This window comes from Danio rerio, chromosome 15 (assembly GCF_049306965.1).
Source record: "Danio rerio strain Tuebingen ecotype United States chromosome 15, GRCz12tu, whole genome shotgun sequence".
NCBI lineage: Eukaryota > Metazoa > Chordata > Actinopteri > Cypriniformes > Danionidae > Danio > Danio rerio.
The window spans coordinates 45,632,501-45,659,798 of record NC_133190.1 but is presented as its reverse complement, the minus strand read 5'-3'; the positions used below and the strand labels follow the sequence as shown (position 1 = coordinate 45,659,798).

Sequence of the window (27,298 nt, the reverse complement as noted above, 5' to 3'; positions counted from 1 at the left end):
CATTTAAACGGCAGAAGATGCCGTCTGACAACGAGGGGAAAACGCCTCACAGCAGCTGTTTTCCATCCTGTTAGATCGCATTTCTTTAAATGATCAGTCCAGGAGATGGTGCTGATGGACAACAGTAATAGTTTAAAGAGGATAAAAGCAGGTAAAATAGATTAAAACTATCGTTTCAAAGCTGTCCAAATGTGACTGTTTACACGCATCAGCTGCCGACTGGAAGTTCTTCGCATTTTTACTTGCGCATACACGCAAAGCATAATTGGTAATTTTGCGTTCCAAGAAAAAGGTCTATACCCCATTGACTGTGCCCCGAAATGCATTTGTAACCAAAGGTCAGCCCCCATTGATAGAGGGAATAATGCGTTTCCCTAGGTTTCTGTAAAACTCCACCACTGCTCCTCCTCACCTTAATATCTTTCCTGGTTTCTCCTGGTTTGAACACCAGCGTCCCTTCACAATACTCGTAATCTGAGCCAGCGTTGGCTGTGCCGTCTTCAGTACAGTAGTCGACGTAAAAAGTACTCTCCCCCAAACCTCCACGGCAAACCACAGGTATCATGATGGATCCGCAGTTCTCCATGCACTGGCTGTGTGGGCTCTCGAAGGAAATGCGGCTGCAGACAGCCAGGTCTTCTTCCTCCAACGCCTCGTCTCCACCTACCACCACGGCACGGCGAGATTGATCGGCTGCGTGTTTCTTCAGCACATTCCCAGCCCCGATCATCATGCGCGTGGCCTGGACGCGGTAAAAGGCGCGGCTTTTCTGCTGATGGAGGAGCGCGTAGTAGTTGGCCAACTCCACCAGCTGATCCAACTCCTTGTCTGGATATTTCTGCTTTAAGTCCTTCAGGATACGGATCACCTGGGTGGAAACATTTAAAGGTCAAGGAAAGAAAAAAAAAAAAAAGTGTCTGTTGTAGGCATGGGATGATGACCGGTTTACCACGGTTTGAAAAAGTCAAGGTTTTAAAAACTACTGAAGTATTCTGTTATACTCAAGTCAATAACACCAAAATGGATTTATATAAATTAATCAATCAGTATGCTGTAGATGATTTGGAATTTTGAATATTAGCCAATATATATATATATTCAATATATATATTCAAATATTCAATATATATATATATATATATATATATATATATATATATATATATATATATATATATATATATATGAACCCTCTTTTGGGTATCGCAGACAATACCATACTTTTTCCTTTAACATTAATTATTGCCTTTATAATTTGAATACAATTCGAATTTCGCTAATGTTTTCAGCCATATTGTCAGCCCTACTTGGACATTGCACTACAGCAATGGACATTTGAAGTGGATCAAAACATTTCATCAAAGTTGTCCTAAAACTATTGATCAACACCCATTCTTGTCTTAGGACAACACTCCACCTGTCAAACCTTTTTTGTTACCCAAATGTTGACTACTGTAGCTACTTAAAGAATATGGAATTTATTGGGGTTTTTCTGGTAATTCTCACTGTTTTGGAAACAGCAGCTAGTAAATTCTGCATAATATCATCCCTGAAACAAAGAGGAATGGGTGTCATGTGGATTTGGAGCGACACGAGTTTGACCCACTAAAGCACAGGTGTCAAACTCAGCTTCGCAGCTTTACACAGTTTAACTAAACTAAACTGTGCAGGGCTCGGCCCTCCAGGAACTGAGTTAGACACCTCTGCACAAAAACCATATGGTAATAAAATGTATTTAAATAGTATCGTATTTGCCAACAAACTTTGGGATCCTCAGGAGCTTTGTGTTAACCCATGCAACTTTTCGGCCTGTCTATACTCAAAGTTTCACCTGATTTCTTCCCATCACCATGTACCTTTAGGACAGAGCTGTCCAATTACCCTCCTGGAGGGCCGATGTCCAAATCTCCTTTGCCTGGAAGGCCTGGGACATACAACATGACTTTTCTGTGACATGCTTTCAGCTGCTGTGCTATAAAAGAACGTGATATATATGGTTGGTGAAGTTAGCTTGTTCTCATTGGCTATTGTGGGGGTACTGTCACAGGCAGCCCGATCAAAAGTCAGAAAATATCAAACATGTTTGATATTTTAGATCTGAGATTGGACAGTCTCCAACGCAATTGAGAGCAGGAAAATGACACCAAAGAACTAAGGATCTTTGGGACACAAGCCTTGAATCTTTCCACAAGTCATCCGTTTAGCGGGGTGCAAACCTGGCTCAAAATCAGACTCAATGTTTTCAAGTGTGACCAAACATTTAGTCACTGGTTTGTGTGTTTCAAGGTTAGAGCTAAACTCTCCAGGACAGAAGTACTCTGAGAATAACATATATTCTATTATGTAACATCAATGTTACGTGTTTTTTAAGCACTGCATGAAATGGCACCAGCATAGTTAGCTGAGCTTATTAAGCCCTACAGTCCAAGTGCGAGTTAAGATCTTTGATCAAGGTTATCTTAACAATTCCCAAAACGGAGTTTCCTATTGCTGGCATAAGTCCTTGGAACAATCTCGCTCTGAACGATAGATCATCACAAACTGTTAAAGGTTTGTCTAAAATGATATTTGTGTCCTCTGTCCTTTCAATACATTGGTAAATTTGTTCTTTCATTGACATTGCTTTTATGTTTTACTTCGTATAGTACTTCATATTGAACTGTACAGTGTGCCACTGTATATAAAAAATTAACACTAAGTTGGCATATCCTTGATTTAGAGCAGGGGCTCCCAAACATTTTAGTACATGACCCCCAAAATAACAATACCAGTGACTTGCGACCGCACTATCATCGGAGATGGTTGTAAATATACAAACGTTGTGTGCAACGATGCGCGAATGCCAAAAGGCCTATATAAGCACGATTTGTTTATACGCTTAGCGTTTGTATACTTTTGAGGTACCAATATGGACCCTTCAGGTACAAACGTATACCTTTTAAAAAGGTACCACCCAGTGACAGCTTGCGTAGCTTTATTTCTGAGAGTGAAGGAGCCTTGAATTTTTTTGAAACGAGACAGTGCCCTTCGAATGCATCCTTCACAAAATGCAGCAATGGTGCCATAAATCGATCTGCTGCAACTGAACGCTATGGCTGTATCAACAGTCTAAGGTAGTGGTTCTCAAACTTCTTTCACCATGTGCCACCTCAGAAAAAAATTGTCTTTCCAAGTACCACCATAATCATCGGTATTAAAACAAAGTAGCGTAGTTGGCCAAATTAAGCAGCTACAGCACTGCACAGATCAAAAATGAGGCAGAGTCATATTCATTTAAGGAAATTATATTCCATACAAAATATGAAGCCGATCAGTCGGTTATTGTCACGTGACTCGCAGTGCGGCATTCTGAAAAGTTAGGATGTTTTCAACTAGGGACACCTGGAATTAGAGATCTGCGCGGGACTAAATTTTGAATCCCGCTCCCGCCCGCACCCGCCAGGTTTTAGCCGGAACCCGACCGCTCCCGCTTATATTAAGCACTTGATGTCCCGCTGCCCGACCTGCCCCGTTTTCTATCCACCACGCCCGATCCCGCTAAAGAGCGGGGGGAGAACAAAACCGAAAAATCACCCAGTTATACAGTCCAGACAGCCTATAACAAGCTGTCTGTATAAACACACACACGCACAGCACTAAGCACACACACACAGACAAAGCTTTCTCTCTCATTCGCGCGCGCGCCCTCTAACACACACACTCATTAGCACCAAGCACAAACACAGGCAATGAGGCAAAGCTCTCTATCTCTCATTCGCGCGCACGCGCACACACACACACACACACACACACACACACACACACTCACATCTCTCATTCGCGCATGCGCATACATACACACACACACTGCAACAAACAAGCTAAACATTTAACTAATATTTAATTTACACACCTACATACGCGTGCTCACTCGGGAGTCGGGAGCGATATTGCTAGACAGCCTGCTCCCGTCCCAAATTAAACCCGTTACCGACCGCTCCCATGATTTATTCGGAAATTTACATCCGCGCCGTAGAAATCTGGTCGGGTCCCGCGGCGCCCGCGGGACAGCCGTGGGAATGCAGACCTCTACCTGGAATACACAAGTGCGTCGTGCTGCAGTACTCATTTTGCTAGCCTGTGGGTTAAATTTTGGCACTCGAGTGACCGAGATGTAACGAGAATATGGTCAATTTTCAAAATAAATAAATGATCGTTCAGTTCAGACTCAGATTATAAATAAAACAGAAATAATTAATGATTTTTTGTGCGACCCGGTGCCAATTGATTTATAGACGAGTGCCAGTCTGTGGCCCGAGGGTTTGAGACTACTGCTCTAGCAAGTATCTGCTCTGCAAGCACCACGCACTTCTTTCTCTAGTTCTGCGCCAATTAAATATATTTTAAGCAGCTGATGACGCCAACATTTTATGCGTTGTTTGTGTTATTGCACGAATCAAACTCATTACTCAGTGATTCCTCTCCGTATCACTAGAAGTAAGCCTGCGTACCACAGTTTGAGAACCACTGGTTTAAGGTAATCACCATCAAGTGGTTGCAAACCAATGGGAAAAAAAGCCCCGGAAGTTGATGTAGTTTTTTTATCTTTTGTATGTTATGGATAAAGTATGTAACTTCTAATAGTTTAATAAAATCTATACATTTTTTTGGGAAAAATGACAAAGTCCCGACCCCCTCAGCTTGGGTACCACTGCTTTAGAGGCATTAAACTTTTTAGTACAGTGTTAAGAGGGTGAGCTTCTTAATCTATCTGTTACTGCTATTGTACACTACCTGACAAAAGTCTTGTCGTGGATCTCAGTCGTAAAAGCAACAAATAATAACTTGCGTTAATAACTTCTAGTTGATCATTTGCAAAAGTGGCAGAAGGTCGATTTTTCCGATGAATCGTCTGCTGAACTGCATCCCAATCATCACAAATACTGCAGGAGACCTACTAGAACCTGCATGGATTCTCACAGAAATCAGTCAAGTTTGGTGAAGTATAAATCATGGTTTGGAGTTATGTGCGAGAGATCTGCAGAGTGGATGGCAACATCAACAACCTGAGGTATCAAGACATTTGTGCTGCCCATTACATTACAAACCACAGGAGAGGGCAAATTCTTCAGCAGGATAGCACTCCTCTTACTTCTCATACAGCCTCCACATCAAAGTTCCTGAAAGCAAAAAAAGGTCAAGGTGCTCCAGGATTGGCCAGCCCAGTCGCCAGAAATGAACATTATTGAGCATGTCTGAGGTGAGATGAAGGAGAAGGCATTAAAGATGAATCCATAGATTCTTGATGAACTCTGGGAGTCCTGCAAGAACACTTTCTTTGGCGTTCCAGATGACTTTATTGAGAAGTTATTTGCAGAGATGTATGGATGCAGTCCTCCCAGCTCATGGGTGTCATACACAATATTCATTCTGTCTCCACTGCAGCATGACTTTATATTCTATACTGGACATTGTTTCTGTTAAGTGACAATACTTTTGTCTAAGCAAAGTCAGACCTTACTGTCCTAATTAAATCATTAAAATTCAAGGCATGATCATAGTTTATTTTGGTAAAATAAGTGTAATCTAGAGGCCTTTGCCTTTCATATTAGCCACTTCTGATACCAAATGATCACCTAGAAGTCAAGTAATGGTTTGTTGTTCCTAAATTTTGGATAGGTGACAAGACTTGAGTCAGGTAGTGTTTAAATGTTTATGTTTAAAAGCCATGTGTTTTTTCCTCACTTCTTTGCGGCTCTCGTCCAGGTCTTTGACACCGTCCATGTAAACGGTGGTGCTGTTGGAGTTGGGCAGCGTTGCCATGGTGCCGGTTGTGTGGCCGGTCCCATCCTGGTAATGTTCCTGTGTGCCGATTCCAATGTCTCCGGCTCTCAGTGGAAACTTGCCGTCCATCATCATCTCCATCCCTTTCGGGGTCATTTCCCCCTCCGTCTCCACGACAACCCCTGTCCTTTTGTCGGCACGGTAGCGCTTGGACATGTACTTGTAGAAAAGCAGGCGCCGGTCAGCAATCCACGCCAGAATCACACAGACGGGGAAATAGCAGAGAGTGACCAGAGCTTCCCATACCTACAACACACACACACACACACACACACACATTCAAGTCAATGGAGCCTTTTAACATTTCCGTGTTTCTCAGAAGCAGAAGTCGTCATAGTTTGGTAAGTTTAAAGCACAGTGAATAGGAGAGTTTTTTTACAATCGTATTTGCTGGAATAATGAAAGAAAAACTTCATGATGGTGTTATTAAGACTTTCAGAAAAAGGAAAACAATCGTGTGAGACTGATAACGGCAGCCAGAAGAAAGAATAATGTCAAGTTTACTGTCCTGCCCCATAGATTCTGCATTAAACACTAGGTTTGGGTCCTTTTATAACTGTTATGTGCCGGACCGAATCAGCACACGAATTTTGGTGCCTTATTTCGGTGCCACTGGTATTGTGACAAGAATATAAGAAGCATCAAGCGGTGCATCAAAGCACGCATACAGTTGAAGTCAAAATAATTAGCCCCTCTTTGAATATTTTTTTCTTTATTTAATATTTCCCAAATGATGTTTAACAGAGCAAGGAAATTTTCACAGTGTGTCTGATAATATTTTTTCGTCTGGAGAAAGTCTTATTTGTTTTATTTCGGCTAGAATAAAAGCAGTTTCTAATTTTTCAAACACCATTTTAAAGTCAAAGTTCTGCGGCCGGGCCTGTTACAAAAACGCCGAAGAGGCTGTTTTAGTTTTCAAACGCTGCTGCTCTGTGTGATTGGAGCTTTTACTTTACTATTAAGTAGCTTACATGAAGGCCTTGTTTTCACTAATACTAATGGCTTTTTAGAATGAAAACGATCCGCGTCCACACTGGCGTTTCACCTAGCGTTTCTGAACAGCTCTCCCTCTACACCAGGGGTCTCAAACTCAATTTACCTGGGGGCCGCAGGAGGCAAAGTCTGGGTGAGGCTGGGCCGCATAAGGGATTTCACAAAAAAAAGTCCTCAAATGTCATTATTAACAGTTGTAATTATTTCTTCTGAACATGAAGTGTCCTGAACATTAATAGAAGATTGAGTGAAGATTATGAACAGTTCTTCTGAACATGGCATCTTTTGCCTACTCCTTGCTGCCAGAGACTTGACAGCGCTTCTTCTCACAAATCTGAACCACATTTGGCTTTAGAGCGGAAGCAGTTGAGACCCTCAGTATGGCTTGAAGATGATCATCAAGTCTAGACCTGTACTTTGACTTATTGAAGTCCTAAGGAAAAAAGTGGGGGAACTCACTCAAAACTTCCATTCCCTCACCTAAAAAAAGGCCCCCACCCCACTCCAGTCACATCAGTCTGTACCAGTCTGTATCTACCTATAATATCAATATATATAAGATGCAGGGCAGGCACATGCACACATAGGACTCAACCTGTGCAGAGCACATGCCCTTTTTAGTCTTGCATAGAAAGTGCCCTTCCAAAATGATCAAAAGTGCCCCCGCGACGCGGCACACCCTAGGTCCCGCCCTTCAGTAGGCGCGCGATAACACCGCTCTTGAGTACGCGTGCTACAACACAGCTGATCAGAACGCGCGCGACAACGTGCATTGAGTGACAAGCGCGCTGTGTACGGATAGAATCAGCGGAGCGGGGAGCGCTCTCCCTCCCCGCTGATTCTGTCAGAGTACAGCGGTTGGCGCGGGCCACAAAATATTGCACTGAGGGCCGCAAATGGCCCGCGGGCCGCGAGTTTGAGACCCCTGCTCTACACTATACCGCTGAAAATGCACATCACATGACCCCACACACACACACACACTGACATGCACTGCAGTGTGCTTTGAGCACGTCTACCCATATGAGAGCTGTGCACATCGGACTGTTCATCAAGGATCTACTGTTAGATCTAATCTGACTATATTTGTTAAACGTGATATTTAATTCATCTTGTTGTCTATATCTAACTACATATTTCTCAATGTTGGGCTTTTAAATCTATTACAATATGAATTAATGCATATTTTAAACTTACATTTACATTTAGTCATTTAGCAGACGCTTTTATCCAAAGCGACTTACAAATGAGGACAAGGAAGCAATTTACACAACTAAGAGCAACAATGAATAAGTGCTATAGGCAAGTTTCAGGTCTGTAAAGTCTAAGAAGGGAAGTATTAGTAGTATTAGTTTTTTTTTTTTTTTTTTTTTTGGTACAGTTAGTGTGATATTCAGAGACGCAATTGCAGATTAGGAAGTGAAGTGGAGACTAAATAGTTGAGTTTTTAGTCGTTTCTTGAAAATAGCGAGTGACTCTGCTGTTCTGATGCAGTTAGGGAGTTCATTCCACCAACTGGGCAGATTGAGCGTGAGCGTTCGTGAAAGTGATTTCTTCCCTCTTTGGGATGGAACCACGAGGCGACGTTCATTCACAGAACGCAAGTTTCTGGAGGGCACATAGATCTGCAGAAGTGAGCGCAGATAAGAAGGAGCAAGCCAGAAGTCACTTTGTAGGCAAACATCAGAGCTTTGAATTTGATTCGAGCAGCAACTGGCAGCCAGTGCAAACGGACTAGCAGCGGAGTGACATGTGCTCGTTTAGGTTCATTGAAGACCAATGAATAAACTTCAATTATATTGTTCAATTTAAATGCTAAAAAAAAATTGTCAAATAATTTTGTGGATCAAAATTATCGCTTCAGACACCTTTTTTGGCTCTGGTATCGTTTTAAAAGCATCAATTTAGCACTGTTATCGAAATAACACCAGACCCAACCCTTTTAAAAGATGAGTGTCTAAAATTATTCTTTAAGATCTAAATTATTTAAGATCATGTTGACCTAATAACAGTCTTGTGAAAAGGTCTATACAAGAGGGGAAAAAAACACCATAGCCAACAAAACCAACAACAAATAAAACAAACAGTGTGCTACGATCCATGCAAAGTGGCTCTTCCAGCTAAACTAAACTCTACCAGACAGAGACAAACAGCCTGGCACCAGCTCACTTCACCATTACAAATGACTCAATATGGTCTTGTTGTCTGAAGTACCAGAGGATAAACAACATTTATAATCATTTAGAGCGACAGTGATGTTGCACATACATATTATACACTGTATGTAAATATGAGTAAATCTCCAAACATCATGTCTGGGTCACATTTCAAGTAAAGTCCAAAAGAGAGAGAAAAAAAGATGCTGCATTAATGAAAGTGCATTGGGATTTTCTTCTCTTTACACTTTTTAATGGCAATTAAGCACAGTCCTATCTAACTCACAAATACTCATTGTACTGTAAGATCTCCAGACTATTACATGGAGTCTCTCAATATTCTCAATGGTGATTCCCTTTAGATTCTCATTACAGTATATTATTATTTCTCACTCCGCAGTAATGAGAATGAGATTTTCAGCCACTCACTAAAGGGATTTAATTGTCGTTTAAAAAGTCACTATGCAAATAAGAGAAAGGTTGACATTAAATAAAAAAAAGCTTTTTAAATATACAGTTGAAGTCAAAATTATTCGCTTTTGTGTGAATTGTTTCTTTTTTAAATATTTCCTAAATTATGTTTAACAGCGAGGAATTTCCGATAATATTTTTGTCTTCTAAAGAAAGTCTTATTTGTTTTATTTCGGCTAGAATAAAAGCAGTTTTTAAGTTTTTAAAAACCATTTTAAGGTCAGTATTTTCAGTGTTGTGAACTTAGCAACTTTGTCGCTATATTTAAAGACTTTTCAGACCCCCTTAGCTACAAATTTTGTAAAAAGTAACAATGAACAAATCTAGCAACTTTTTGTTACTGGATCACGTGATTGGAAATTGGGCCCGTCGTTTCAGATTCGATTGAATGTTACCTCCTATAGACTGATTTCACGAGGCCGCCATTTTTAAAAGCAAAGTCGAGGCTGCAGTGGGAAGAAACCCGGAAGTATCATTGGGAGTTGCATAGAAACGTTGTGTACTTGGCTGTATATCTTATCAGCGAGGATAAAGTGACACAAATGTATTATTCCACCTCCTTCCGAGTGACCCGAAGGTCCGTTCTGAATGAATGGTGAAAATAAAAAGGGATATCAGAGCTCATTTTCAGCTAAGTTAAGGGAAATGGCACTAGTTAGCTAATGTTTTCTTTCCCAAACACACTTTTTAGATGTCATTTATCAAACTCGAGTAATGAACTGATTCCTTCACTATATTATGCTGTGTTCACACCAGACGTGGAATGCGCAGATAAATCGCGCTATTCACGCGTAAATTGCTGCGTGAACATTTGAGTTTACTCACTTCATTCGCGCGTCAAACCCCGTTTTATTCGCGCATCAAATTCGCTTCAGAACAGACGCGGATTCATGTGATGTGCAGGGCTTCTGTCTGCCCGGTGACACTAGCTTCGTTGCTAAATGGCTAACATGGATGTTATGAAGAAAATAACAGTGTTCATGTGCTTTATGAAGGCTGAAGAACAGTGTCGATACGTTTAGGGCCGTGTCTGAGTCCACTAGATTCTTTCAGAGGTGCATCCAGCTCTGTGAGCTCATGAACTCCTCCAGGAAACGGAACCTGGATGACGGAGGCTTTTAGCAGTGCTTCTGATTGAGCCAAGCCCAGTTTGATGACTTGTTGTCGGTGTCGCTTGGAGGATTTCCCCCGGGACACTATCAATAGGTTCTACGTCCCAATCACGCCCCCACAAGAGCAAGCTTCTGATTGGTTAACGCGGCGCGAATGTCGGCTGAGATTTTCGAAGCTGAGTAATTTGCGCGAAAAACGCTTAATTCGCGCTGCGCCATTTGTGTGTATTGCGCCATTCGCACAATTTGCGTCATTCGCACCTCGCCATTCGCGCATATTGCGACGCAGGATGTTTATTCGTGCGTTTGCATTGCATTGACTTGATGTAAATCCCTCGCGCGTCTGATGTGAATGCAGTATTAGACTTGTCACGATACTGAATTAAAATAAAAAACTTCTGTTTCACGCTAACATTTAAGGCACTGTTGATGGCTTTCTTTAAACAGCGCTTAAAACAGCACTGTAATGGCGCAGTCTAATTCAGTTCCTTAAAATAGCAAAGTGCAACAATGCACCTTAAGAAACCTCCACCGGCACACCCAAAAGTCCAAAAAGTAACGCAAATGGATTTCCTATTTAAACAACGTGGCCCAAACCTGAAAATTAGGGAAAATTAGATTTTTTTTCATTTTTAGAAACAGAATAATAAATTAGACAACAGTGGGCATGGCTTGTTTTGTCTACAGCGAGCTGATTGGATGTAGTAAATTAGGCATTTCGTTCAAAAAAAGATTGGGGGAAAGGGTTTGAGGAGAGTTATTACAACTTAACAGACTCCTCCTGCTCATAATTTCAGTTTGTTGTCAAAACTGACAGCTGGAGGGGAGTGGTTTATATGTTAGCCACGCCCAATACTTTAGTCAGACCTAATCTGAGAATTGAACTGAAAACAAACACCAAGGGCATTTTCAGATTTCAGTTTCAGATTACAAGAGCAAACTATTTGTTTTTCTTTTAATGACATGCACAAAACTGGTAATGCGAGCTAACAAAATCAATATGGTTAGTTCTGATTTCATGTGTACTTTAAATCTCTATTGGGAAAATACTTCCAGAAATAAAAAAGAGGACTATATTTTGGCACACACACACACACATAAACACACCTCCACGATTCCAGGTGAGATGACGGACAGGATCAGGTAGAGCCAGATGTAAGCGAAGATGCTCCAGAAGGCTGTGATGAAGAAGACTCTGAGATGCTTGATCTTGCGCACTTCCCCTTCAGGAATCACCCACACGCAGATGCCAATGATCACAAACATATTGAAGGCAGCGCTGCCCACAATGGTGCCCGGACCCAGCTCTCCAGATTTAAACCCATGACCGCAGACCTGAAACACACACACAAACACACACATTCACAGTCAGAGAACATCTGAGGTCTGTTATACAGCAATGTGGAGTGAGCAATGTGGAGTTACTCAGCGGATGCCCTTCCAGCTGCAACCCAGTACTGGGAAACACAGTGTCACACAGTGGCTTTGTGGCAAGCACTGTCGCCTCACATCAAGAAGGTCGCGGGGTCGAGTCCCAGTTGTGCCAGTTGGCATTTCTGTGTGGAGTTTGCATGTCCTCTTCATGTTGGCATGGGTTTGCTTCGGGTGCTCCGGTTTCCCCCACAGTCCAAAGACATGCACTATAAGTGAATTGGATAAACAAAATTGGCCATAGTGTATGAGTGTATGTGAGAGTGTATGGATGTTTTCCAGTACTAGGTTGTGGCTGAAAGGACATCCACTGCGTAAAACATATGCTGGAATAGTTTGCGGTTCATTCCGCTGTGGCGGCCACTGAAAAAGGAAAATGAATGAACGAATGAATGTTTTTAGATTTGGTTAACAATAGCACTGATTAATGCTACAAAGATATGTATATACAAATAGAATTAATGTTATGCAGGTGTATAATTACGACTATTTAGGATAATTCATCATTCTTTATGCATATTGAATTAAACCTCAAAACGTTATACATTATAATACACATTAAAAAGAAAGAACAATAGTAATAATAACTGACAAAATAATAATAATAAATCACAAGTACTACACCAACAACTAGTTTAGAAAGTTACTTATATTACAACTACTACTGCTGCTACTACAGCCACAACCACGACTACTACTACTACAATGTCTACTAATACTGATACTACTACAACAATGACTACCACTACTGATACTACTACAGCGTCTGCTACAACAACATCTACTACCACTACTACTATTGATATTACTACAGGAATCACTGCTACTACAACATCTACTACTGATACTACTACATTAACAACGATTACTACTACTACTACAACAACTTTACTACTTCTGATACCACTATACCTACGACATCAACTACTACAAGAACCACTACAACTACTACTTCAATAATCACAACTGCAGTCGATACTACTACAATGACTACTACTACTACAACAACTACAGTAACCTTAATAACGACAATGGTATGAATACTTATGATAATGAGGAGATAACAGGAGGACAAGTCAAAACAGTAAGAAAAATTATAATTATAACAAAGTAAAAGTAATACCATTAATGATAAAAGGGAAGAGGTGATGGGAGGTTGGGAAATCAGGGAGAGGACAAATAATAATAATAATAATAATAAAAATAAATAATAATAATAATAATAATAATAAATAATACGAATAATAATAATAATAAATAATAATAATAATAATAATAAATAATAATAATAATAATAATAATAAATAATAATAATAATAATAATAATAATATTAATAGTTGTAGGAATAAGAGGAAAGAGAGGAAAAGAAAAGAAGGGTAAGAAAAAAACAGAAAAGGGGAGGAATAGAAGAAAAGGAAAGGAAGAAAAGGGAGTCGAAAAATAAAGTGCAGCAGACAAAACAATGAGAATAATAAAAAAAAGAAAAAAGAAAAGAAAAAAACTACTATAATAATGATAATTACGAATTATACAAACACAAAGTAAAGAATAATATTAAGAAGAATTTAACTAACAGTATGATGGATTATTAATAACGTGATAACTATAATATACTTATGCTGGTAATAATAATAATGATAACAATAATATTAATAATAATAATAAAACAACAACAGCTTTAACAATAATTTGTTATGATCACACTTGATAAAAACAGTCTGCAGAAGCACTTTAATTGACATTCTCCCTTTGTACGTGGCCCCGCCCATTAGTGACCATTTCTTCTTCATTAGCATAGGACGTTAATCTTGTTTTTGAATCTGCCACTATGCTGACACATATGCATCTGTAGCCCCACTTTCTTTTGAAAAGAGCACAATCTCATTTTAATTTCAAGTGAGTCGCCAAAGTAACACAATTAGCATAAAAGCCCAAAAGGAGTAGTTTCAGAGAAATTAAAACATTATTTGAGTCTTATTTTAAGCTGAAACTTCACACACACACACACACTAGGGACATCAGATACTTGTTTTACATCTTGTAAAAAATATATATATATATCAACGGTCCCCTTTCAAGGGTTTAATTCAATAACAGAATAATAAAACAACAAACAGATCGTTCAACATCAGCTCAAAGAGAACTAGGTTTTATTCAAGCTCAATAGAATCAATGCAGCGGCGAGATAAAACACATTCACTGAACATCCTTGAACATGAAGCGAACGTCCTTGGCTAAGATGAAGCCGAAAGACTGAAATGAAAAGCGCAGGTGTTTGTTCTCAAACCGTGGCACAATCGCTGATATCGCTCCACATCTACACCAGTGAACCTTCGGGACGGGGCTGTGACAAACAGATAATTCACCCGCGCCTCCATTCCAGCTGAGCTTGCAATGAGATTTCACACTTCTGACGCCAAAATCAGCCAGATATTCAGCGTCTCCTTCACACAAGACTGCTGTTCTTCAAGATGAATGATGCATCATGATTATGCTGCTGAGATGCATTACTAGTGCTGGGTGAAATAATCAAAATCTAATTTCTTGACATAAGCAATCTGATATCCTAATAATGATATAAAGCATGATATAAATAATTTGATATCCTAATAAAAGTATCATGATAAGTAATCTAATATCCTAATAACAATATATATTTGTGGATATAAGTAATCTAATATTCTTATAACAATATATATCATGATTTAAGTAATTTAATATTCTAATAACAATGTTTCACAATATAAGTAATGTAATATCCTAATAATGATATATAGCAATATGGAAGTAATTTGATATCCTAATAACGATAAAGTATAAATCATCATATAAGTCATCTGATATCCTAATAATGATATATTACAATATAAGTCTTCTAATATTTTGCTAATGATACATATCATGATATAAGTAATCCAATATCCTAATCACGATATATATATATATATATATATATATATATATATATATATATATATATATATATATATATATATATATATATATATATATATATATAATGTAATATCCTAATAATGATATATAACATAATATAAGTAATCTATCCTAATAATATTTATATATATATATATATATATATATATATATATATATATATATATATATATATATATATATAGCTTAATAATGCTATATATCAAGATATAAGTCATCTAATATCATAAAAATGATATATAACACAATGTAAGTAATCTTACTAATATCCTAATATTGATATATTTTACGATATAAGAAATGTAATATAACAATAATAACATATAGCATGATATAAGTAATGTAATATCCTAATAACAATATATATCACAATATAAGTCTTCTAATATCTTAATAACGATACATATCATGCTATAAGTAATCTAATATTCTAATAACGATATTTATGTTGTGATACAATTAATCTAATATCCTAATAACGATATATATGTTGCGATATAAGTAATCTATCCTAATAATAACATATATCATGATATAAGTAATCTAATGTTATAATAAATATATATATATATATATATATATATATATATATATATATATATATATATATATATATATATATATATATATATATATATATAGTTGAAGTCGAATTTGAATTTTTTTGTTCTTTTTTAAATATTTCCCTAATTATGTTTAACAGGGCAAGGAAATTTTCACTGTATGTCTGAAAATATTTTTTCTTCTGGAGAAAGTCTTATTTGTTTTATTTTGGCTAGAATAAAAGCAGTTTTTAATTTTTAAACACCATTTTAAGGACTATATTATTAGCCTCTTTAAGCTAATTTTTTTCTTGAATGTCTACAGAACAAACCATCATTATGCAATAACTTGCCTAATTACCCGAACCTGCCTAGTTCACCTTCTTAACCTAGTTTAGCCTTTAAATGTCACTTTAAGCTGTATAGAAGTGTCTTGAAAAATATCTAGTCAAATATTATTTACTGTCAACATGGCAAAAATAAAATAAATCAGTTATTAGAGATGAGTTATTAAAACTATTATGTGTAGAAATGTGTTGAAAAAATCTGCTCTTTGTTAAATAGTAATTGGGGACAAAATAAACAGGGGGGTGTTTATTAATTCATGGGGCTAATAATTCTGACTTCAACTGTACATATATTTGCACCATGGTATAAGTAATTTAATATCCTAATAATGATATATATATATCACAATATGTGTAATAACCTAATAACAAGATTATTAAGCTTAAAGTGCAATTTAAAGGCTTAACTGTTATGTTAATTATTCAAGTAAACAAAGTATTTTGTGACACCTAAAAATAAACTATAGAGCATGGTATGAAATGATAGACTGTTATTTTGTCCAAACGATATATGTTGTCACATTGCACCGCCCAGCATTAGCTTTAGAGTGATAATCCTGCTGTTCTGTGCGAAGCTCTCCAGTGCAGAGACGTCCCTACACATTATATCTCATGACAATTAATGTGAAGAGACAAATGTGGTGCAGCAAAGGTCTGCTGATGTGCTAAATGTGGTGAGTGTCTCTTGCAGTCAGAGATGCACAGATCTGAGACCTGCTGAATGTTCTGTGTTCCATTAATAAACATGATCTGGAGCCTCATTTCAGGAGCTCAATCTCACACAGCAGGAGCCTCACTTACATCTCCGAGAGTCATGGAGCTGTTTGACTCCAATGACACCATCATCCATTCTTCTATCTAGTGATCCATATTTCCTGCCATCCACCTATTTTTTTTCCATTCATACATTCACCTAAAAATCTATCCATTTTTCCAACAATCTTTCTTTGATTCATTCTTCTGTCTATTAATTCATCCCTGCAACCAGCCATACATAATTTACTGTCCATTAATCCATCCAATGACCCATTGTTTATTCATTCATCCATCTTTTCTTTATCCACCTGTACTCTATCCATTGGTTCTTCTAAAAATTAATCCAACCTTCCACACGTCTTTCAATCATGTGATGGATTTTTTATCTATTAATCCACTTTTCATCCAGTAGTCCATCTTTTAATCTGTTCATATTTTCATCCACCAATAATCCATCCATCATCAAATTAAACTATCTATCTATCTATCTATCTATCTATCTATCTATCTATCTATCTATCTATCTATCTATCTATCTATCTATCTATCTATCTATCTATCTATCTATCTATCTATCTATCTATCTATCTATCTATCTATCTATCCAGCCATTGTTCCTATAGATCAATTCATCCCTGCATCCACCCATATATGATGTATCCATCTATCCATTCATCCAATGATCCGTTCTACTATATCAATCCATACATCCTTTTATCATCCTATTAATCCATCCATCCATCCATCCATCTATCCATCCGCCCGTCCGTCCGTCCGTGCATCCATCCATCCATCCATCCATCCATCCATCCATCCATCTATCCATCCGTCCGTTTGTCCGTCCGTGCATCCATCCATCCATCCTTTTATTCATCTTTTATCCACTTCAATCTATTCATCTTGTCATGTTTACCAGTGAACAAACCACCAGATGTCGCTGGTAAACCCTCAGTCATGAAACTACAAATCTGCCAGTTAATGGACTTCAACTTCATACATGCTCTTCACCCACACACCTGCTCGCTCATCTAGCTTGATTACATTTGCACACCTGAGGACTTTCAGAGACTGATTACACACAGTATTTAAGCCACACATTCACCCCTTCAGTTTGCCGAGTCTTGTTTACTGTTTAGTGACATTACAACGCGTTATCCTGATCTTGTCTTCCTGTGTTTTGTTCTTAGCCCTGTTTATCCTAATTATCCGTTTTAGCGGCCTGCCTTTCGACCCATTGCCTGTTTATTGACTTCGACTCTGGATTTGCCCAAACATACCTGTTCATACCTGTATTGACCACTGCTTGCCTGACAAAGAATAAACCTGCATATTGGATCCTACCTTCTGTTGTGGTGTCACTCCCCGGCGTTACACATCTAAATCATCCCTGCATCTACTCAACTTTTTTTCTTCTACCAATGTATCTATCAAATCTAAATCCATCCGTCCATCCATCCATCCATCCATCCATCCGTGCATCAATCCATCCATCCATCCATCCTTTTATCCATCTATACTTCAATCTATTCATATAAATCATCCCTCCATCCACTCAACAATTTTTTTCTTCTACGAATGTCTCTATCAAATCTAAATCAATCCATCCATCCATCCATCCACCCAGCCACCCACCTACCCATCCATCCGTCCATCCATCCATTTATCCACCCAGCCACCCACCTACCCATCCATCCATCCATCCATCCATCCATCCATCAATCCATCCATCCATCCATTTATGCACCCACCCACCCACCTACCCATCCACCTACCCATCCACCTACCCATCCATCCATCCATCCATCCATCCATCCATCCATCCATCCATCCATCTATCTATCTATCTATCTATCTATCTATCTATCTATCTATCTATCTATCTATCTATCTATCTATCTATCTATCTATCTATCTATCTATCTATCTATCTATCTATCCATACATTCTTTCATCATCCTATAAATCCATCCATCCCTCCATCTCTCCATCCATCACTCCACCGATCTTTCAAACCAATAATCCAATCTTAGATCTATTGGTCCATCCCTGCATCCACCCATACATAATTTATTATCCATCCATTCTTCTATCCATCCAATGTTCAATTCTTTTATCAATCTCTCCATAGATCCATCATCCATCATCCAATGATCCATTCTTCTATCCACCTATACCTCAGTCTATGCATCTAAATCATCCTTCCATCCACTCAACAATTCTTTCACCTACAAATGTATCTATCTAATCTGAACCTATCTATCCATCCATCGCAGAGTGGCACAGATCTGAGACGGATGACCCAGGAGTCCTGTGTTTCATTAACAAATATGATCTGGACCCTCATTAGCACGTTCACAATCTCACACAGCGGGAATCTCACTAACATCTCCATCTGAAAGTGCTATGAAGCCACTCCAAAAGTTCTGGCCAAAGATAACGTGTGCAAAGCCATTGTGAAAGGACTGGAATTAAGCCTAAAGACCAGCTAAGAGCAACAAAGCCACCTAAACGTTTTTAGGCTTTTTATTTCTATAGTTTACACTAAAAAAATGTAGCAAAGCAATACTAATATACTACACTGAAAAAAAAAACCTGAGAAATTTAGAATTTCAATTAGAAATTAGAAAGCTTGCCAGATTTGCATAGACACATAAGGCTCTATTTTAACAATCTAGGAGCAAAGTCTAAAGTGTTTGGCGCAAAAGCATTCAGGGCCCTTTTGATATCTTAAGGATGGAAAAATATGCTCTGCGCCCCAGCGCATGGTGTAATTGGGCTGTGCTTATTCTCTTAACGAGTTATGGGAGTGTTTTGAGCATAACTAACGGGCTCTGCACTGGACTTTAGACCAGCTTTTTAGTTCAGTTTCACAAAATAGCAATGTGCCTTAATATACTTCCTTTTCAGACCGGCACACTCATGAGTCCACAAAGGGGCGCAAATGGATTTGTTTTTCAAACATCGTGGTGCAAAACGTGAAAATTACTGTTGCACTGTTATAAAAATAGCAACAAATCATGCCATGCATGTCTTGTGCCTTGTCGCGCCAGGTGTATATTAGGGCCCATTGTTTTTAATTAATTAAATTAGTATTCAGTTGAAGTATTACTGAAGTATTTGATAATATTGGGAACTAGGTTTTAGTTATTTTGTTGTGTTTGCTTTTTGTCTTTTTTATTTAAATGTGTCTATAAAGTTTTAATTTGTATTTTATTATCATTCCAATTATAATATATACATTACTGTATGAAAATAAGAAATGTTTCATTGGAAACTAACAAACAAACAAATGCATATCCTTCTACAATCTATGTAAAACTAATACAATGTATAAAATGTATATTATTGTATTCCAGTCGGTTTTATTACTCTAGTTTTAGATTTAGTTTCTTTTATCATGAAGAAAATACACAAAAAGACAGACCATACATTTGAAAATGCTAAAAGCTCATATTTTAATATCACGAGCCTATAAATGATGGATTTATCATGCTTCAATGCAAGAGAAATGATCAGACAGAGCAGCAGTTTAATGGAGTAGTGATGTTGCTAATGAAACAGTAAAACCTCAGGATGGCTAATGAGGGTTTAGCCATCTGCTGTGAGTGTAATTGGTGGTTATGTTGTTAACTGTAACAAACGGCCTCACTGACCTCAATGACCGACAGGAGGATTTCAGGAGCCGATGATCCCAGCGCCATCAGAGTCAGATTGGACACCGTTTCATTCCAGATTCTCACTGTGGCCACTGAGGTTTCTCCATTCGGCATGGTGATGGTCACCTCTTTTTCCTGGAAAAAAGGACAAGAACAAGTTAAGCATAACGTGCAGTCAGTCAGTCTTGATCAGTAATTAACACCTGGACAGTTTTTGCAGCATGTAAACATCCAACTATAATTCATGCATCCATTAATCTGTCAATCCAACAAGCCATTCTTCTATCTATCTATCCATCCATCAACCTAATAATCAATCTCTCCACCCATCTTTCAATCAATTTATCCATTCTTCTATCCATCCATCCACCCATCCAATGATCCATTGTATTATCTATCATCCTTTCTTTCATCCTCCTTTCATACTACTAATCAATCCATCCACCCATATTTCAATCCATTGATTCAACTCATACATGATTTATTAGCCATCCATCCATTCCCTCTAACATCCATTTATCCATCCATCCATCCATCCATCCATCCATCCAATGATTCATTCTATTATCTATGCATTCAAACTTTCTTTCATCCACATATAATCCATTTGTCCATCATTCTATTAATCCATCCATCCATCCATCCATCCATCCATCCATCCATCCATCCATCCATTCATTCTATTATCTATCCATTCAAACTTTCTTTCATCCACATATAATCCATTCGTCCATCATTCTGTTAATCCATCTATGTATCCATTCATCCATCCATCCATCCATCCATCCATCCATCCATCCATCCATCCATCCAATGATTCATTCTATTATCTATCCATTCAAACTTTCTTTCATCCACATATAATCCATCTGTCCATCATTCTATTAATCCATCCATCCATCCATCCATCGATTCATTCTATTATCTATCTAATTTCTGTTAATCAATCTATCAATCATCCATTGATCGATTCAACCTATACACAATTTATTTGCCATCCATCCATTCATCCATCCATCCATTCCTTCCTCCATCCATCCATCTATTCTATTATCTATCCATCCAAACTTTCTTTCATCCATATATAATCCATCCATCCATCCATCCTTCATCCTATTAATCAATCTTTCGATCCCTCCTTCCGCCCATCCATCCATCCATCCATCCATCCATCCATCCATCTGTAAATCCATTGATTCATTCAACCCATTCATGATTTATTGGCCATCCACTAATTCCTTCTTCCATTTTTTCATCCATCCACCCATCCTTTTATTCATGCATCCATCCATTGATCCTTCCATCTATCCATCCGCCTTCCTACAAATCTTTCAACTATATTTCATCCATCCATTAATCCGTCAATCCAACAAGCCATTCTTCTACCCATCAATCTGTCCACCTGCCACCTGACAATCTGTTCATTTATTCATTTATCGTTGCAGTATACACAATGCTCTCTTTTTTCATCAATTAATCCATCCCTCCACAGTTTTCATATTTTCCTAGTTTTCTATCTATTATATATACATCTGTCATTTCTTCCAATCTATACAATCTATTATCCATCCATCTTTGAATTTAATTATGTATCCATCCATCCATCCATACATCCATCCATCCATATTTTCTTTCAATGATCCATAATTCCTATTTTTCCATTCATCCACCTATAATCTATCCATGCATCATTTCTTTTATCAATTAATTCATCCATTTAAGTCTTTTATGCCAATGATCCATTCTATCTGTCATCTATTAACCATCCATCCATCCATCCATCCATCCATCCATCCATCCATCCATCCATCCATCCATCCTGCCAATGTATTCATCCATCCACTTATCTTTACTTTTAATGATACACCCTTCAATCTATCATTTATCTATCTACTTATAATCCACCCATTACTTCAATCAATCAATCAATCAATCAATCAATCAATCAATCAATCAATCAATCAATCAATCAATCAATCAATCAATCAATCAATCAATCAATCACTCACTCACTCACTCACTCACTCACTCACTCACTCACTCACTCACTCACTCACTCAACCAACCAACCAACCAACCAACCAACCAACCAACCAACCAACCAACCAACCAATCAATCAATCAATCTTTTTCATTTTACTATGATCCATCAATGCATTCGTCTATAATCCATCCATCATCCATCCATCCACATGACTTGCATATATATAATCAAGACTGCAAATATAGCAGTAAATTGGCGTTTAACTTCTTTATCCTTATCTATGGTCATCTGCACATTATGGCACATTTCCCACAATGAAATTTTCCCAGTCAATCTAATTTTCCTTGCGGGTTTGGCAAATGCAAATTAAAAACCATATGCAATACATTTCTGTGCTCATGAATTTTAATTAGTGACATCACATTTACTCATCAGGTGGAAACCATGCGATGTTAGCATGACTGATATGCATTATTTGAAATTCTAACTACTGCTAGGGTCTGGTTGCGTCTCCAGACTGGTCTTAAAGTGGTCACTTTATGCCAGCTGGCCACAGATTTTATACTTTGCACAGTTTTGTTTTCCGGCCTCGCAGAGAGATGCCAAACTGTATACAACCCCTGAGGCACAGACAGACACGCAGCATACTGACTCAATAAAGCTCCATGAAGCGCCGGGATGCTGTCAGAAACCGTAATTCCACCATTGTGTTTTTATTGTTAAGACTGTTTGCACTTTCATTGCACCTAGAGTCAGTCAAACTGTCACGGTTCAGCTGTTTCTTCTAAAATGAAAGAGTTTAAGTCTATATTTTTCGCCGGTTTGTCCTGAAGGCTCTATAGTGTGTGTGTGTGTGTGTGTGTGTGTGGCATTGGTTCTTATTCAGAGCTGCACACATTTTCTCAACCCAGGCTCATTCTGAAAAGTAGTTCTGTGGATGTTTCTGGGGACCGTGAATTATGTAGCCGGAGGTACATATTTCTGCATTTTATTTTTTTTAAGCGAACGCTATAGGGCAGTGTGATGCCGTTCCCTTCTGCGCTAGCCGGCTGACTGCTTACCTCCAAGTGGAGGGCTTTCCCGCCGCAACCAGTTTGTCTGGTTAGCTCGTCATGTACGTCGGCGGACTTGAGACGCAGAGAGGAGCTGACCACGACGAAGACGATGACCGGGTTCGAGTCCGGGGGATAGCGGTTCCAGATATCAGGTAAGACAAAAACAGAATCCAAAACAAGTGAACAAGTAAATAACAGGCTAAGAATGTGGTCAAATCCGAAAACGTGGTAAAAATCAGACAAGGGCTTTTTCTGGACGGCTTTTTATTTGTAAATTGTTGGTTGGGTTTAGGGAAGTAAGCGGGGGGCGGGTCAATCGATAAAACTGCTTGGGTTTAGGAAAGGAAGAGGAGGGTGGGTCGGCCAATTGGCCGGTCGCCCAGTCAATCATTCAGCTAGTCGGACGAATGGTCGTTCGACAGCGGCCTCTTGTGGGTTTACGCGAGAACATCGCTGGTAAGAGGATTCGCAAACAAAAACTGCACAAATATGTGCCTCCCGGGACGTATTTTGCGGTCTCCAGAAACGTCTTCGGGACTACGTTTTTTAGAATGAGCTTGGGTTGCACTTTCTTTTAAAGATAATACTATAGTAAATGAAGTTCAGTTTCCGGTACAGATTATTTCATTTCATAACAGCTCAATGTATATTCTTCTGGAGAAGGTCTCATTTCTTTTGGTTTGGATGGAATAAAAAAATTAAATAAAAACGGCAAAGGTCAATATTATTGTCCTCCTTAAGAAATCTTCTACAGAAGTTAAACTAGTTAAACTACGATGTAAAAAAAAAATCTGGAATTTTACGGTTTATAAACTGTAAAATAACGGCCGTTAAATTACAGAAATTTACTGTAAAATAACAAAGGTTAAATTACAGAAATGTTCTAGAAATTTAAGTTTAAGTCAATTTCTGTAATTTAATGTCCGTTATTATACAGTAAATTTCTGTAATTTAATGGCCGTTATTTTCCTTTTTTTTTTTTCGGCACCCCAGCTGCCAGAAATAAACCCTCAAATTACAGATTTTTTTTACAGTGTACATAAATTAACCTAGTTAAGCCTTTAAATTGAACTTTAAGCTGGATACTGGTATCTTGCAAAACTTGTAAAATATAATGCACTTTCATAGTCATCATAGTTATTGACATTAAAATGTTTAAAAATGTGTTATAAGAAATCAATACAGGCTCATTGTGAAAACATACCTTGTATACATTTCTAGAAAGCACGAAATATATAGCCAGAGTTATGTATGACTGAATTTCGGCTGCAAAACAAACGCTATGGGGCGGTATGATGTCGCCCACAACTTCTGCTTCTTTTAGCGCTACCAGTTGACCACTAGCTCCGTGTGGATGGCTTTTTCACTGTTACCAGTTTGCTCAGTGGCTCGCCTTGTACATCAGCGGACTGACATGCCGAAAGGAGTTGACCGCGACAACAGGGTTCGAGTTCGGCAAAAAACAGTTCCAGAAAGTAAACAAGTAAATAACAGAGTGAGAATGTGGTAAGATCTGAAAACGTGGTAAAAATCAGACGAGGGCTTTTCTTTTTCTGCATTGCTTTTTAAAACTGTCGGTTGGCTTTAGGGAAGGGGGTGGGCGCTGGTCAATTAGTGCTTTTGAAAACATTATTGGTTGGGTTTAGAGAAGGGGTGTTTGGGAGGATCGGTCGATTGATCGGTCGGTCGGTCGGTCGGTCGGTCGGTCGGTCGGTCAGTCAGTCAGTCAGTCAGTCAGTCAGTCAGTCAATAGTGTCCTCTGGTAGATTTACGTGAGAACAGCAAGAGCAAATGACACTCGCGAGAGAAATTTGAGATCTGAAAAAGTGTACACAGTGGACTTTGGTGGATTCGCGAAAACAAAAACTGCAAAAAAAACATTTCTATAGGAGGTATTTGGCGCTTTCCAGAAATGTATATAGTGGTAAGTTTTCAGAAAGAGCCTGGTTTGAAACTTAACCTAATTAAACTACATTAATTAACCTAGTTAAGCTTTTAAATTGCCCTTCAACTGGATACTGGTGTCTTGCAAAATATCTTGGAAAATATTATGTACTGTCATCATGGAAAGACAAAGGAAATTAGTTATCAGAAATTAGTTCAATGTTTAAAATGTATTGAAAAAAATTCAACACTAGCTAATTGTGAAGACTTGAGACTTAAGACTTTAGTCTTATATGAATTGCTTCAGGCACTTTAAAACATCTCACGATATTGTAAAGTCAATGAAAACTGGAAGGTTTATGTGTAAGTTAAACATAGTTTGTCAGATAATAAAAATATATGACTACTAGATGCGGACTAACATCAACTGGGAGCATCTTAAAGAAGTGTACAATGAATCCGAATGAATGAATCTACTTATCTATATACACATATGGAGCCAACAAACATGTTTTGTGTTTTAAAAATGTCTAGATGTCTAATAGAGGTATTAGCATAGATGTGTTGGCTAAAACAAGGCTAAATTTGAGCCGTCAGTGAAAATATAATAGACGTCTAACAATAATACAAACTTACAGTAGATCAGTCATTAAATACACAGGAATGATTGTTAAGTCCAATCTGTATATTTGATGGATAGTGTAGGTTCGTATTATTGTTGACGTCTACCGATTTTCAACAATAGCCCAAATTTGGCCTTCTTTTAGCCAAGATGTCCATGTTTAGACTATTAAGCCCAAAATATTTGTCATTACGGATGGCTGAATTTCGTTTTTAAAATGAACAATATGGGGCTGTATGAATCAGGCAGCCGCTGGGTCTTTTTTTATTGTGTTTGAAAACACTATCGGTTGGGTTTAAGAAAAGGAGAAGGGTCAGTTGGTCAATCAGTCGGTCAGTCAACAGCGTCTTCTAGTGGACTTACGTAAGAAGAGCAGGCGTGAATGGCATTTGCGAGAGTAATTTGAGATCTGAAAAATCGGAGGGAAAAGCGGAAAAGTGGAAAAAAATTTCCAGGGCCCAAGTTAAAAAAAAAAGGTAATCTGGATCAAATTGGTCTAGATTTTAAAAATCTCATATTTAGCTATCCAGGATTAACTGATCTATCCCTCTTTTATGACAGGTTTTTAAAGATGAATAGTGTAGGTTCGTATTATAGTTGACGTCTACAAATTTTCAACAATAGCCCAAATTTGGCCTTGTTTTAGCCAGGATGTCCATGTTTAGACTATCAAACCCATTTGTCAGTACGGATGGCTAAATTTAGTTTTTAAAACGAACAATATGGAGCAATATGATGCCATCTATGGCTTCGGTTTCTTTTTGTGCTTACTAGCTGACCGCTTATCTCCATGTAAACGGCTTTTCCACTGTTACCAGTTTGCCCAGTGGCTCGCCGCTTACATCAGCGGACTTGAGACGCTGAGAGGAGTTGACCGCAACAACAGGGTTCAAGTTAGGCGAAGAACGGGTTCAGAAAGCAGTTAACACAAAAACAAATTGCAGAAAATAAAACAAACAGGTAAATAACAGGGTAAGAACGTGGATCTGAAAATGTGGTACAAATCAGGCAGCCGCTGGGTCTCTTTTTATTGTGTTTGAAAACACTATCGGTTGGGTTTAGGGGAAAAGGGACAGGTCAGTTGATCAGTCAGTCGGTCAGTCAACAGCGGCTTCTAGTAGATTTACGTGAGAAGAGCAGGCGTGAATGGTACTTGCGAGTGAGTGGTCACTTGAAGTAATTTGAGATCTGAAAAAGCGTACACAGCAGCCTCTGATGGATTAACGAAAACAAAAACTGCAAAAAAAAAAGCAACACCTGGGACATATTTCACAATCTCCAGAGCCCAGTTTTTCAAAAAAATGTAATCTGGATCAAATTAGTCCAGATTTAAAAATCCCATGTTTTGCTATCCAGGATTAACTGATCTATCTCTCTTTTGTGACAGTTTTTAAAGATGAATAGTGTAGGTTCGTATTATAGTTGACGTCTACCGATTTTTCAACAATAGCCCAAATTTGGCCTTGTTTTAGCCAAGATGTCCATGTTCAGTATATATATATTTACTATA

At 38.2% G+C, this 27,298-nt stretch overlaps 1 protein-coding gene across 4 annotated transcripts in view; it reads right to left on the bottom strand.

Moving 5' to 3' along the window:
• The window catches only part of slc8a2b (solute carrier family 8 member 2b), a 211,636-nt gene that overhangs the window by 28,302 nt on the left and 156,036 nt on the right, over positions 1–27,298 (bottom strand). For all 4 annotated transcript variants that reach the window (XM_068213574.2, XM_073923170.1, XM_009291910.5 and 1 more), the window contains 4 exon segments: positions 20,241–20,378; positions 11,663–11,890; positions 5,725–6,069; positions 413–868 (listed from right to left, as the gene is read on the bottom strand). In XM_068213574.2, the coding sequence (XP_068069675.1) occupies positions 413–868; positions 5,725–6,069; positions 11,663–11,890; positions 20,241–20,378 (1,167 nt within the window).